Below are 16,248 nucleotides of genomic sequence, written 5' to 3' on the forward strand. Positions count from 1 at the left end.
GTTTTCTATGTTGAGGTGAAATCAGATTATGGTACAATGGATGCAAAGGCAAGGTTGTTGTCCATGGTTTCATAGGGAGTTGTGGGATAAAATTAGAGGTTAAAAGAAAGAAAAATGCTTGTTACAAACGCTTAGTGCAAACGGCGTGCAAACGTGACTGACGTGAAGACACTTGAATAGAAAGAGACCAAGCTGATGAGAGAGATGAGAGAGAGCTGAGGAGAGGGAGAGACCGAGCTGCTGGAGCTGGTGAGAGAGAGACCGAACTGATGAGAGAGAGAGCTGATGAGAGAGGAAGAATTTATTTTAAATCTGATATGGCATGGACAACTGCACGCCTGTTGTATCTACCAACAGTATATATAAGAACTGTAAAAGAAATCTGACTATTTCATGCCTCCATGTGTTCTGTGAGGTGAACCAAATCGTAGACCATTTGATCAAGTTGGGAGCTAAGGGGAGACAAAGATTTATAGTTGTTGGTTAGATATCCCATGGAAAGCGCAAGTAGTAATAAAACTAGACAAAATATGCCTACCATATCTTCATTGGAAACAATCAATTGGTAGGTAGTAAGGTCTTTTTATATATATCAATGGTCTACCATATCATAGACCATTAAGTAATATTTGTTACTACGGTTTTCTTCCATCACAAGTGAGGTCATTTTATATATATTAAAAAAACAATTATGCTATCATTTTGCAGGTAGTTATCAAAACATATTTAAGGTTTTAGAAAGTACTAACTAGGGTAAAGAAGAATAGATAATGGAAACAAATGGGGTTAAGTTTGTTTATAGAATCTGGCAACCCAAGGTGCAAGCTCAATATTGTGAGGGGTTCTTGGGTTGGCAGAGTAATAATCAGACCAATAGCAAGGCGAGAGTTTATCAGCAAACTTGCCATCACTAAAGATGCAAAACGGCAGCCAGTTTTCCCCTCCATTCATTCTCCTCTTCCGTTCTCTTGGGTAAGCCAATGGTGCCTGTACATACCTGCATCAGCAAGCAAACAAATTAACTCATGATATGGGTAAATGGTAAAATACAACATGCCGGATATGGATACGGAAGTGTGTATCCTATTAATGATTCCTCACCATTACCAATTTACCATTGTGAACCAGTGACAAAGAATACCTGATACCATCAAGCACAGCATCCCAACAGAAATGGGTATGACCAAACACATGACAGGCAGATGCACTTCCCTGGCTTCTGTGGATAGATCTTATGCGAACCTCAAGACAATCGGAGCCAATAATTTTTGGGAGATTGGGATAGAACAGCATCCTCTTCTCTGGGCATAGCTCTTGCCTTGATTTTTGAAGATGGTAATGCAATTAGTTGTGATATCTATATGTACCAAAGAGGATAATAGAACTCTCTACTCACAACACATGAATGATTCAGGATGTCCAGTTTTTGTTTGGTAAACAGAGAATATATTTAAAAATCGAAACAAAACTATGATGGGCTGAATGGACAAGCAAAAACTTCCAAGAATCCTTGAACAACCATGATAGAAGTCAGAGGACAATATAAGACAATAGACACCTCGATACTACTAGCTGCACCACCAAGGCTGTCCAATAGCCACTACCACCTTATATCAAACAAATTTAACACTTCAACTACCACTGGAACCATCACAAACCACTGTATGACATCATGATATCGATCGTAATTACCAATACTTTTTTTTTTTTACAAGAAGTAATTTGCTTAGAAATGAATGTATAGGTGAAGCCCATGTACACAAGAAGTATGCAAAAGAAAACACCTAGATACATTCTATGAAACAGAAAGCGACAACAGAAAATCATGAACAGAGGTTCCGTTAATCACTAAAGCAGAAAACCAAAGTAGTAAAGAGTGCACAGAAAAGTTCCGGATTTGCTCCAAAGTATGCTCCTTGTCATTAAAACACCACTCATTCATTTTCATCCAAATGCACCACATAAGACACAAAGGAACCATCTTCCAACCCACATCCACTTGAGCAAACCATGAAGCCCGTTCCACGTAAGAAGATCAACCACTCTCAAAGGCATCAAACAAGCCAAACTAATTCTACGAAAAATGCCCTCTCACAAAGTCCTTGCCACCTCACAATGCAAAAGTAAATGATCCACAGTTTTCCCATGCTTATTACACATGAAACACCAATCCATAACTATAATACCTCGCTTCCTTTAACTGTCCAACGTCAAAATTTTCCCAAGAGAGGGAGGCAGTCCATATAAAAAAAGCAACTTTGGAAGGCACGTGAGACCTCCAAATACACTTCCAAGGAAAAAGGGGACTATTATGAAAAGTCAACAGCTTATAATATGATCGAACAGTGAACTTTTTGCTCCCCTTGGACTTCCACAACATCCTATCCCGTCATTACCACCAATCCTCAAAGAGTACAAAAAACTGAAGAAGGCTGAAATTTCATCAATCTCCCAATCCTGAACAGCTCTAGTGAGGCAAACATCCCAATGAAGCGATGCATTAGAATGAACAAGCAGATCAGAAACATCAGCATACCCCATCTGAAGGCAACCGAAAATAGCCGGAAACTCCCTATTGAGAGCTCAATCACAACACTAATGGGAGGTGGCCCACATTCGAGGAGTTTTAGGATAATATTAAATTGTTGAACTCATGTCTTTCAATCAGTTTAAACTTTTAGGACACTCAGTGATTTAACACAATATTCTTACAAGCAATACCAGTGCCAACAGATAATGACCAAAACTTCTGCTGCTATCTATATTCCAACCAACTCTGTAACTTCTGCCACACATGTTCTACATGTTCAACATTTCCAAAACCAATTTGCAGTTTGCCAAGCATACTAGTTTTTCAAGTATTGCCAAAGCTGTCTGGTTTACAACGGTGTAACAGGAGGAAAATTTTGCAAGAGCAAAAGTCTAAGAAGGCACTCAAATAAATAGAATCCATAAGATAATTGCTGCAGTTATTATTCTTCTGTTAGCAGGTCTGAACAAGGAAAGCCAATGTAGAATAGTGCTTGCCAAAGATTTGTCAGGGTAAATCCTAGGATTACAACACGCAATAGCAAAATGGCAGGCAGCTACATTAAACTTTCCAGTCTTCATCAAAGGATTATTATTATTATTATTATTAATTTTTTTTTTTTGTCCCTGATGACAGGGAACCACCTCACGGCAAAGCCCTTAGCACTCACCCATGGAACCTAAACCCCCGGGAAGACTAGCACAGCAGCCCACCGTCATAGCCTACCACTTAAATCACAGTTTGATCCCAAGGGGAATTGAACCTGTGACATGGGGCACATGCACACAAGTTCGCCCTTAACGCTATATTTTGTTCTAAATTATTCTGAAAACATATGATGGAATGATATGGGGATATATATGACTAATTTTGAATTGAGATGCTTCTTCTTTTATGGTTTTTTTTTCTCTTCTGAGATCAAATGCAGCAAGTTTAGTTTCCTTCAGGTTTCTTTGATTTAAAGGAGTCGGGAATAATCTGAAACTGTAATAGACTGTTACTATGGCTAATGAGTCTTCTTTTGGGTTTAATCTTCTGATATACTCTTTTTAATTACATGAGTTATCTCTGTAGCACCTATATTAGTCAAAGTGACTAAACAGCTCTCCTTTTCTAGTCTATCAAGGAAAGGTGTAATGAGCAGCTAACATGTCAACTATATTATTCGTCAATTAGAGATTAATAGAGAGATCTCAGTAGGTTACAAAGCTCTGAGAAAGTGTGCTTGATAGGTTTATTCCATTCATGTTCTCTCTCTCTCTCTCTCTCTCTTTCAACACACACACACACCCCATTAATTTTCATTTAACCTTAAATATAACCACCATAAAACCCCAGAAGAGCTACACCCATATTCATTGTTTCCAATAATCCTGCGATTTCAAATTAAAATGCCATCAAGATTGGATCCTTTTAAGAGGTCCTAATTTAGAACTTCAAAGACAATATTTTCCCCAAACATTACAGCCAATTAAACCTAGAAGCATCCTGCATAGCTGCCCAACATGAGTTGGTGCAGGCCCATTGGATACTCATGTCTGCCCAACAACAGATCATGAGAGCAAGAATTTTGATTCTTCATAAAACTTTGGGCAAGCAGGAAAAGGTTTTCACGGTATAGAATAAACAAAACCACCAAAACTAGAATAAATAATAGCCATAATAGAATATAATAAAACAAACATATTGACATGCCTACGGTTGATAAGTTCTGAACACTTCCACTCAACGTCTTTGGCTTAAAAAGTAATAAGTGGTTGTGGACAATGTAATCAACATGACTAATAACATTGAGTAATCAACGCCACGAGATAAAAATTAGCAATAGTTGAATTTACATAAAAAGTAAAAGACTATGATATGGAGGCCTATAAAAGTAATTCCATAATAGCAGAAATGATCATCCAATTATAACAATATATTATCTTGGTAGGTCTCAAAACATGCATATTGAATTTCCGAACAAATTAAAAGACTATATATGAAGGCCTATCTAAGTAACTACATAATATAAGCAAAAAAAGATCATCCAATTATAACAATATATTATCTTGCCTCAAGCCCCTGGTATCTTATTTGATTAGAGAATCACACGTCAGGTTACAAGTAAAGGTGTTTAACTCAAATAAAGTCTATATGAGATTCTTAGGACCTGGTCATAAGTACAATTATGAAATCATCCAACCACCCAAATAAATAAGAAGGAATCTAACCAAAGAAAATTAGATATTCAGAAGAGTGATTTACTGACCTGGGAACAAAGTGAGAAAATGTAATTATTTGGCTACAAGCCCTCTGGATTTCCTTGATCACATTCATATTTTTTTCGTTAATTGCATCGAAGTACAAAGCAAGGGAGGTATCCTGATTTGAAAGTTCCACAGGCCACTTGCATGCATGAAAGTCCTTGCATGCCTACACAGGGAAACAAAATTACCGGCACAAACCTATTTCATGGTTAGAGAACCCACAGCATTATAACGCAGTCAAATGAAAACTTCAATGATGTATTAGACAAAATAGGAAGCAAGTGAATGCAGCCCAATAGAATAGCATTCAAATGATGTTATCTATATGATGTAATTGTGAATAACTATATGCATTGGTTTGTCAAAATGGACACAATGGTGTCATTTTTTGACAAAAAGATGAGTACTGGACGCAGCAGGTCCTCACTTATCCGAAAAGGTTAAGTTGATAAAAACATGCAAATTTCAATATTTGATTTATAATCTAGCACTCCCGCTTAGGCGAAGCCAGACTCTCCTTTACTATATGAGCTCAACAGGTGAAATATTACTGAAATAGAGGGTGAAGGGTGAAGCTAGGATTTAAACTCAAGACCCCTGCACTGATCATGTTAAATCACTATTTATCCCCAAAAGCTAAGCTGATAGAATTAACTGAATTGAATCATTTTATTTATATTCAAAGACTAAAAACATACAGCTTCATCAATAGAAATGCATAACAACCCTATGGTTCTATAAAATTTGGTTAATGATGGTCAACTCCAAACAAGGGTTGACATAGGTGTCAAGTTCTCAAGTATTCGGTGCCCAAACTTCAAATTGGATAAGTGTCATATAAATCACAACCCATATGACAATTAATCACCAAAGAATCAGAAACAAATAAGAAGACTACCTGTAACACAGACCACTTAGGATGATGAGGTTCAAAACAAATAAAAACTGTTATTTATTTGTAGTATGCGAACTAAACAAATTATTCTGATGTCCAAATCCTCTTTCATTAACAAAATTGAATAGAAGGGTGTGAAGGTAGCATTTCTTTTCCTGTTAACTAATCAACACTAGAACTATTTTTTCATTTCTTCGTAAGTCACCGTAGCATTTTCTCTGAGAACCTAAACAATTTAGGAATGGAACCCTTGCTGAAAACACTAGTTGGGAATCATGAAGTTCTGCAGCACATTGCCTGTTCCCTTTAGATATTATGGCATAGGTGACTATTAAGCCTACTGTTTGCCCAATTAAAATGTTTTCTGATTCAAACATTAAAACATTCTGCACTGTATATTGAATAAAAGTAAAAAGAACCTATATCAAGTGTTCCTGCTTGATAGGAGTAACATGAAAAGCCTTACAAGTAGGAAAGAAAGTGAATCACCATCTCCAAAGACGGGATACGGATGCCAGCTACATCCTTCTCTCGATCAAAGCTCTGCAAGAAAAGAGTGCATCCATTCATAAATGCATAATTGAGCACCGCATGGAACAAGTAAACAATGATATAGGAGTTAGAAACTGCCAAAAGGATGTAAAATGCACACTAATAAACCATTCACCTCGTGGTACCAGGAGAATATAGGAATGATTCCCAAGCCATCTATCACCATAGGATTGGTCTCAACTTCAAGTTCTCTACACGCATCAAGCAACCTATTTAGCTTTTCAAGAGAATCTTCCTGAAATTACGATGATATCAGGAGCAAAGACAGCTAATTTCATAAGTAGATATTGAGCACTGAAATGTCATAAACAGAAAGTGAAGAATGAGCCTCAAAATGGAATCACATTATGAAGCAGGTGAAATTAATGTCATCATCAGATAGCAATTGTCAATTTCTACCTGAGAACAGAAACGCAGGTCAGACGAAGCCATATTGTTAAAGTCAAATGTATAAGTTTTAATGACAAAACTGATAACAAGAGGGAAAGGGGTGAAGGTGGGAGGTATAAATTAAGACTTTTAAACAACACAAGCATCTAGAGAGAGTAATTCGAAAGTTGAGAGGAGCTAAGACTTTCAAAAAAAAAGTTGGGAATTAAGGAGGTGTAAGATTGTTTTGTAAGGTGATAATCCCAACATTTGGACTATAATTCATTTATACCTCCCATCTATACACAGGATTAAAATAAAAAAGTCTTAATTTATCCAAAGGACTATAAAAGTCTTAATAAAAAAGCTAGGGTACCCCCGACATTTCACCCACTTAGCTCCTCTCAGTAAGTCATTCGAAACAGTAATGTTGATAAAAAAAAAATTTATCATTTAAAACTGTTAGTAAATATTATATATTCTATCACAACTACAGGTCTGTGTGTGTGTATAGACAAATACAAACAAACAGAGATGCACAAACCTAGTACATTCTTAGCTATGAAATACTTGTAATGGATCTGGTAAATTAGAAAGGACGCAAGGTTATAGAGAAGGAATTGTGTCTCTTACATAATCTTCTCCATCCCGACGACACCAGAGATCATGGTTTCCTGGTATGAAGAAGACATGCTCAAATCCATCCTTCAAGAGACGCATAGTCAAAACAAAGTTGTCGTATGTTTCTGCTACGTCACCCGCAACGAGAAGAACATCTTTTTTATGTCTCGCAGTAGAAATGGACTTCACCCATTCCATATTCTCTGCATAGTCTGTGTGCAAATCAGAGAGGACAAAGACACGCAAGCCACCAGCATCTCCAGAAGTAGATGGTGGTATCTGAAGTCGTTTGGTGCACAAAGTTCTTATTTTTCTTTTGTAATTGTTTAATGCAATGTGCTTGGAAAGATAGTTCAAATTGGTGGGTTTTTGAGATAGACTCGGGCAAGCAGGGATAAACCTCACGAACATCTGTAGAGTATGAGAACCAAGAACTGACCAAACCTTTCACCTACAATATGCAATTGTACATCAATCAATTTAAAGGCATCAACGGACAAGCAAAATACTAATCAGTAGCTTTTCACACAATATGCATGACTATGATTACAGATTAAGTTTCTCTAAAAAAAAAAAGCTTGAATAGAAAAAATAAAAATAAAAACTTGGAAAAAAAAAATAAAGAAAAATACAAGTAACCGTTATCTTTCTGCACTAGCTTAGTTTTACTCCCAATATCATTTGATCCTACCATTCATACATACATCCTATGAACTTATTTATATCCAAACCTGCTCACGTTTGTGTTAGTTTTTTTTAATGGGGACGTAACTGTGGGGCTTTTGTCATCAATCGCATTATTTATCCATGCCAAACATGTTCATAGAAATTTCAGAAATTGGAAATTTGATACCACCTTTGTTTTCCGTACATTATGTTCTTTTCCAGAATTTATTTCCTTTTCGGAATTTAAGTGCCGACCATCCCCAACTACGGATGTGAAGCTTGAGGCCAAGCTGTGCAACCTGGGTCAACTTAATTCTACCCATTTTGTTTTCAAAACAAACGGGACTGAAACCCGAAGAAAAACTACAAAGCAAGATCAAACATAAACCCCACAAACACTCCATGTGCAATCGGAAATTAAAACGATAAAAGGTGAAGATAGAAAAATGAGTACCTTTTTCAGAGTCACTTTTTTACCCACTCAACAGGAAGAGAGCTTTCTTCCTTTTGCTGTAGACTACTTTTGCATAAATCATTGATTGTATCGATATAGATTTGTTTCTGTTAGTTCTTTGGGCCTTGGTATGGACACGTATATTGAGGATGGAGACGGCAGAATGGAGTGCAAGTTCCGGTGCGGGTTCGGGATGGAGACTCCATACCAGCTTTACTCGACCCGATTGAGCTCAAAGCCTCAAATTCACCCATTTCCAATCCTGTAAATAAAAAATAAAAAAACAGGCGAATCGGTGAGTTCAGTCCAGTTCTAAATTGATTCGGTCTGATACCAATTTCGATTTAGTAAAACCGGTTGAAAATGGATCTAGTTCTGATTTTGATTTTTAGAACATCGGCTCGAATCAAACCGGACCGATACATATATATTATTTTTAATTTTTTATATTATATTTAATTTTTTTATATTCTATTATATTTATTTTATATTAAATTTTTAATTAATATAATATGAAATTTTAAAATTTTATTATTCATGTCTATTAATCTTATAACATAAAATTAATTTAACATTTGATATAATATAAAATTTGATATAACATATAAATTTTAATTTTATAATAAAAAATTAATATAGCATTAATATAACATAAAATGAGGGATATAGGTTAATCACTTGCTAAAGTTTTATTAAAAAATAATTTTGTTTATCCATAAAATCGAAAAAATCAGACTGGACTGAAACCAGAAAAATCAAAAGTTTCGGTTTCGATAATAAATCGGTTCGGTATTGATTCTTAAATTTTCAAAATCGATATATATCACTTAAATTCTTAAAAATGTCCAAATCATGACTGAACAGAATTGGTTACACCACTACCCATTTCTTCATAGACTATTAGTGTAGGGGTCAAATCAACACCCTATAATTTAGCTTCAAGATAAGGCCAAAAATTAAGTTAAGAGATAAAACCAAGAAGAGATAAGACAAGTTAACTCAGACTCCTAAAAAAAAAGAGACTCAAACTTCTAAAAGAAAAAATGTTTCACAAAGCAAGTTTAACTCAATCATCCCAAGAAAATAGATCTCTATAGAAGGAGGAGATCCCCCACAGATCTGAAGAACTCTAGATAAGCTCTCTGTGTCAAGATCTCTTAACAGAAGCTCCATACGCAAAACTCCACTACAACTCCAAATGATCTCCCCCAAATTTTTTCAATGTATTGAGCAATATGTGAGGCCATGAGAGATTGTAAAATCATCAATCATAGTAGATTTCACCCCCAAACAATCCATGGACCTAGGCATTATGTCGAACCACGTAAATCATAGTGTCTCTCTTTATTTACTTTTATTCGCTTATTTATTATTTATGTTATGGATGAACGCGAAGAATATCGTATTGAAGCCCAAATCACCATCATGAGCCGGGAATGATTCTTTCCAACCTTTCTGTTTGTTGTGCAAAGTAAGGCGAAAACTCGCAAATTAACCAATGGGCATGGAAGTTAAGAGACCCCACGATTCCCTTACTTAGCCACCAAAGTCGAGTCCAAAGACTCGCAGTGTAGCTAATGGGTGTGGAGGTCAAGAGACCCCACGACCCCCTTACTTAGCCACCAAAATCGAGTCTGAAGACTAGTGATGCAGCCAATGGGCGTGGAAGTTAAGAGACCATACGACCCCCTTACTTAGCCACCAAAGTTGAGTCCAAAAACTCATGGTGCAACCAACAGGTAAGAAAGGTCAAGGACAGTCCGACCTCCCAGGCGCCTAACAGGAGGACAACTCTCTGGACTACCCGACCTCTCTCATATGGATAGCAATATAAACACAGCATCTTTTCCAGCAAACACTGAGTGTTTATGCTCACGCCACAATCGCCGCCAGTAGGTTACCTTCGAGAACGAGCCACCAAACTCCACAATTGCATCACACGGGTTTCCTTTAGGAACAAGTTGACGGGCTCGACAACTGCCTAATGTGGACCCAGGGAGTTGACGAGCTTCTTGACCACTCAAGTGGCGATTACTACCAACAAACAACAAAACGAGAACACCAACAACAATTTACATCAAGAGGCAGAAAATCCACTACTACTAACAAAAGAAAAAATGATCTCAAAAATACACAAAAAAAATCAATCATTGAAATATGCACTCTTCGCCGACAATAAACAATTTCTCATGGCAAACATCTACACGAATAAACAATCTCAAAATCGAGCTCCACGCTCACACCTAATGCAGTTGAATACATCTCCCACCAAAGCAGAGCTCCACTTTCACACCTAATGCGGTTGAGTACATCTCTCACCAAAGCAGAGCTCCACTTTCACACCTAATGCAGTTGAGTACATCTCCCGTCAAAGTATCGATCCATGCTCACATCTAATGGTCGAGTACACCTCCCATCTATCTTCCCAAAATAAGTTCTTCACCTCTTAGTACAAAATAAACAGAAAACCAGAAAATAAACAGAAAATCAGGGACCAAACAGGAAACCAGGGACCAATTTTCAAAATTTATTTTGTAGATTATTGCCTTGAAGATTCCCAAGGCCTTCTTGTCCAGCAAATCGCCATTAAGACTTGTCGGCATCTGTAGGAATCAAAGCAACAACCTATAATTTAACCCCGAGATAAGGTCAAAAATCAAGTTAAGAGATAAAGCCAATAAGAGATAGGACAAGTTGACTCAGACTCTTAAAATGAAAGTAAAATGAAAAATGCTTTATTAGGCAAATTAGACTCAATCACCTCAAGGAAATAGATCTCTATATAATGAGGAGATCCCCCACAAATTTGACGAACTAAAGCGCTCTACACACAAGATCTCTCCACAGAAGCTCCCTACGCAAAACTCCATTATAACTCCAAAGGATCTCCTCCAAATTTCTCCCTTGTATTAAGCGATATGTGAGGCCATAAGAGATTATAAAATCATCAATTATAGTGAATTTCACTCCCAAACAACCAGTGGATGCAGACATTATGCCAAACTACATAAATTAATGTATCTCTTTATTTACTTTTATCCGCTTATTTATTATTTATGTCATGGATGAACGCAAAGAATACTGTATTGAAGCCCAAATCACTGTCGTGAGTCAGGGATGATTCTTTCTTCCCTTCCGGTCTATTGTGCAAATTAAGGCATTAACACCCAGTTTAATCCAAGTGGATCAAATATTTATTGGTTGGTATTGTTAGCATCATAAGATGTGATAATTTCTTTTTATAATCAAAGCATGTGTTCAATAAAATTGAGAGTTCATACATCCAATAACTTGTGATGGATTTTGTATAGAGTTTTAGGGTTTCTGCAAAAGAGGAAAATTTTTAGCTGTGGAGAGAACTACTCTCTACCCCTCTTTATCTGATTTTTTTGTTCTTGCCCTAAGATAGAGGAGAGGAAGAGCAAAATGCCTATATAGAACTCAATGAACTAGTTCTATTTTTAAAGTGGGGTGAGAGTAGGGGCCTCCATATGTGTCCCATCCCATTATGGGTCCAATGACTAAATGTTATTGCTAGTCCACTATTTACAAAAATACAACAATCTCTCACTTGGACAACATTCATTTAATCACAACAAAAACACAAACAAATATCCCAAAACCAAAGGCATTGTTCAAACCTACAAGTACAAGTTAGTGAATGATACACCGACAGGGCATACGACACATGATCAATACTTGTAATCACGTAATTCAGGCTGATGAGATACAAGTGCAGTATGAAAATAATAAAAAAGAGTGACAAACACCCTGTTTCCATAAGAAGCCCAAGAGACAAATCTGAACGTCTTTAAAGCAATATACATTGTCCAAAATGCAGTTGCAGCAGCTAGTCTAGTGACTATACCAACAGGATATATGACACCAAACATATTCTCACAACCACCTGACTCAGCTATAGAGTAAAACAGATTATCTCTTGTAGGTAATACGCCTTGTACATAATGCACGTGACGCAAGCACGAGACTAATCAATATGTCTCAATACATAAAGTATGCAATGTCCAAAATGCGTGTGACTCAAGCATGAGGCTAAACATAATGTTTCATTACATAAATAACTGCCTTGTCCAAAATGCACGTGACCTAGGCATGAGACCAAATATAATGCCTCATTACATAAACAATTGCCTTGACCAAAATGCGCATGACCTAAACACGAGACAAATCAATATGTCTCAATACATAAACAATCGCCTTGTCCAAAGCATGAGACTAATCAATATGTCTTTATACATAACGTATGTCCTGTCCAAAATGCGCGTGACTCAGGCATGAGACCAAACATAATGCCTCATTACATAAACAATCGTCTTGGCCAAAATGTGCACTACCGTGGCACGAGACTAGTCAATATGTCTCAATACATAAAGTAAGCCTTGTCCAAAATACGCATGACTTAGGCATGAGACTAAACATAATGTCTCATTACATAAACAATCGTCTTGTCCAAAATGTGCGTGACCCAGGCATTAGACTAATCAATATGTCTCTATACATAACGTGCGCCCTGTCAGTTACTCAAGCATGAGACCAAACATAATGCCGCATTATATAAACAATTGCTTTGACCAGAATTTGCATGACCCAGGCACGAGACTAATCAATATGTCTCTATACATAATATACACCCTATCCAAAATGCGCGTGACTCAAGCATGAGACCAAACATAATGCCCAATTACATAAACAATCATCTTGGCCAAAATGTGCATGTCCCAAGCATGAGACTAATCAATATATCTCAATACATAAAGTACGTCATGTCCAAAATGCACGTGACTCAGACAATCATTGGCATTGCTATATTTCAAACAGAATATGAGCATAAACAATATAGTCAAATAGTCAATGATTACAAAACTTCCACTAACTAAATACAACATAAGACTTTAACAACCCCAAATGAGTCACATGCTCCTGAAACAGTTTTGAAGATAAACCTTTAGTTAATGGGTCAGCTAACATATGATCTGTGGAAATATGCTCAACACAAATATAAGACTCGGTTATTTTCTCTCTAACAAACAAATACTTAATATTAATATGTTTGGAGTGAGAAGAGCTCCTAGTGTTTCGAGAGAAAGAGACTGCTGCAGAATTGTTACAAAATATTTTCAACGACCTCGAAATGGTGTTCACAATACCTAGCCCCAAGATAAAGTTCCTCAACTGTATAACCTGACATGTAGCCTCATAATAAGCTACATACTTTGCCTCCATTGTAGAGGAAGCTATAAGTGTCTGTTTGACACTTTTCCAATAAACACCTCCTCTTACCATCATGAAAACAAAACAAGAAGTAGATCTCCTGTCATCTGAACAACCCGCAAAATCGGCATCAGAATATCCAACTACATCAAGGATGTCAGATTGCTGATATGTAAGTACAAGATCTTTAGTGCCTTGCAAATACCTAAGAACTTTCTTTGCGGCTTTCTAGTGAGCCAAACCAGGATCACTCAAGTATCTCCTAAGTACACCAATAACATAAGCAATATCAGGTCGTGTACATACTTGAGCATACATCAAACTATCCACAACTGACGAATAGGAAACCGTTTGCATTTGAGTCCCCTCACTGTCATCTTGAGGGCATTGAGATTTAAAAAATTTATCACCTTTTACAATAGGTGCTTTCCCAGGAGAACAAGAATGCATATTAAACCTACTGAAAAACTCGATCGATGTAGGTTTTCTGAGATAACCCAAGAAAGCCTCTAAATCTCTTACAAAAAATCTGGATGCCCAAAACATAAAAGTCTCACCAAGATCCTTCATATCAAAATGAGATGACAACATATATTTTGTCTCAAACATAAGCTCGATATCATTTGCAACGAGTAATATATCATCAACATAAAGAACAAAAAAGATATACTTACTCTCATTAACCCTCAAGTATATGCATTCATCAACAAGATTCTCCTTGAAACTACAAGAGGTAACAATCTCATCAAACTTTAGGTACTATTGCTCAATGTCTGCTTAAGCCCATAAATGGACTTATTAAGGTTACACACCATGTGTTCATTTCCTTCCACTAGGAAATCATCTGGTTGCATCATGTACACTTCCTCAAATAGATATCTATTAAGGAAGGCTGTCTTGACATCCATTTGATGCAGCTCGAGATCAAAATGAGTCACCAATGCTATAATAATCCGAAAAGAATCCTTGGTAGAAACAAGGGATAAAGTATCCTTATAATCAATGCATTGTCTTTGGTTAAAACCCTTAGCAACAAGCCTAACTTTATACCTTTCTACCTAGCCTTCAGAATTATACTTGGTCTTAAAAACTCATTTGCAGCCAATTGGCCTATAGCCACATGGTAGTTCAACTAAGTCCTATACTCCGTTTTGACACATCGATGTCATCTCATCATGCATAGCGTTCATCCAGCATGAAGATTGAGGACTATCAATGGTCTCCTTAAAAGATGTTGGATCAAGAGACATACCAATATTAAACTCATGCTCCTACAAATAGACAATATAGTCATTAGAAATTACTGGTTTACGAATTCTCTGTGATCTTCTCAAAACAATATCATCAGTCCCCACATCCACATCAACTATAGTGTTAACAATAGGGTCTTGGATAACAGTATTGGTTCCCTCTGTCAATGGTGGTGCAACCACTGATGGAGCAGTAACTTGAACATGTATAACAACATGCTCCTTCCTAAATACAATTTCATGTGGCACGAAACTCCCACTGTCACTAACATCCTCAAAGAAAATGGCTCGATCAGATTCAATAACTCTAATAACATTAAAAGGGCAATAGAATCTAGAGCCTATTGATCCCACATAATAGCCAACAAAATAACCACTAATTGTCTTAGGATTAAGTTTCTTCTACTGAGGATTATAAGGCCTTATTTTCGCTTTACAACCCCAAACACGGAAATGATAAAACTAAGCCTTTTACCTAACCATAACTGACTCACTAAAAAATGAACAGCACAAAGGCTATCTCAAGTGCAGGAGGATGTCGCATAATAATTAGGAATAAATTCCTAGATCGTATCCTCAGGGAAAGTTACTTAAAATCAAACTCGTTTAAAATGGTGAAAATATTCACAATGGAAAAATAAAAATGATGGTATGTGCAATGGATGGAAGAGTGCAACAAGAATGAAAAGGGTACTAGTCATGGACTAGATTCATATTTTGGATTTTTGAGTGTCGAAATAAAATGTAAAAAAAAACTAAAAAATTGAAATTAACAATAAAAAAATTCAATTAAACTAAACAATCTTAATTAATCTGAAAATTAAACAATAAAATAGAAATTATTTAAGTCCTAATTAAGTTTTAATCGGTCTAATATGCAATGGAACTGAGAGATTAATAAAACTAATCTAAGAATTAAACTAGATTAGAAAGTAATTGACAAAATACGAACTGAAAATTGAAAAGTCCCAAAATCAAGATTCTAGGGTTCATCCTTGTATTCAAATCACAAATTCTTAAAATTAATCCATAGCAATTATAATCACGGTTAAATGAAAGCTTAAAAGAGTAAGGAAAATAATGACATTAAGTAAAATAAATAGCAAATAAATTGCCCAAACTTCTAAGTCAAAAATCTCAAAAATACTCCATAAACTTTAAACTGAAATTAAATAAAAAGTAGGGAATGAAAAGAGCAAGCCAAATAAATGGAGATGGAGGTGGTAGGCAATGGAGGCAGCAGCAGATGGACCCTGGAGGAGTTCTTCAACTCTGGCGGCGTTGTTGTGCGTTCTTCTTCAAGCCGAAAAAAAAAAACCTCTCTCCAGTGTGGCATTCGTATGAAAAATATATATAAAGAAATCGTGCCTCTTCCATAAGCTGAGGAGAATATAACAAAATTTATTATACATGTGGAAGAAGAAACATGC

The 16,248-nt window shown here is 36.3% G+C and overlaps 1 protein-coding gene across 3 annotated transcripts; it reads right to left on the reverse strand.

The window, feature by feature from the left end:
* Positions 1-511: 511 nt before the first annotated feature.
* LOC109000159 lies at positions 512-8,493 on the reverse strand. 3 transcript variants are annotated; one of them, XM_018976991.2, is made up of 7 exons: positions 8,337-8,465; positions 7,229-7,667; positions 6,342-6,461; positions 6,164-6,217; positions 4,782-4,945; positions 1,142-1,318; positions 512-997 (listed from the first exon to the last, which is right to left on the reverse strand). In XM_018976991.2, the coding sequence occupies exons 2-7, from the start codon at positions 7,625-7,627 to the stop codon at positions 787-789; spliced, it is 1,125 nt and encodes a 374-aa protein (XP_018832536.2). In that variant the 5' UTR covers positions 7,628-7,667; positions 8,337-8,465; the 3' UTR covers positions 512-786. The 3 variants fall into 3 exon arrangements, with proteins under 3 accessions (XP_018832536.2, XP_018832537.2, XP_018832538.2); XM_018976992.2 differs by lacking the exon at positions 1,142-1,318 and having other exon boundaries at positions 8,337-8,493; XM_018976993.2 differs by lacking the exon at positions 8,337-8,465 and having other exon boundaries at positions 6,342-6,417; positions 7,229-7,407.
* Between the last annotated feature and the right edge of the window lie 7,755 nt (positions 8,494-16,248).

Source organism: Juglans regia, chromosome 15 (genome assembly GCF_001411555.2).
Source record: "Juglans regia cultivar Chandler chromosome 15, Walnut 2.0, whole genome shotgun sequence".
NCBI lineage: Eukaryota > Viridiplantae > Streptophyta > Magnoliopsida > Fagales > Juglandaceae > Juglans > Juglans regia.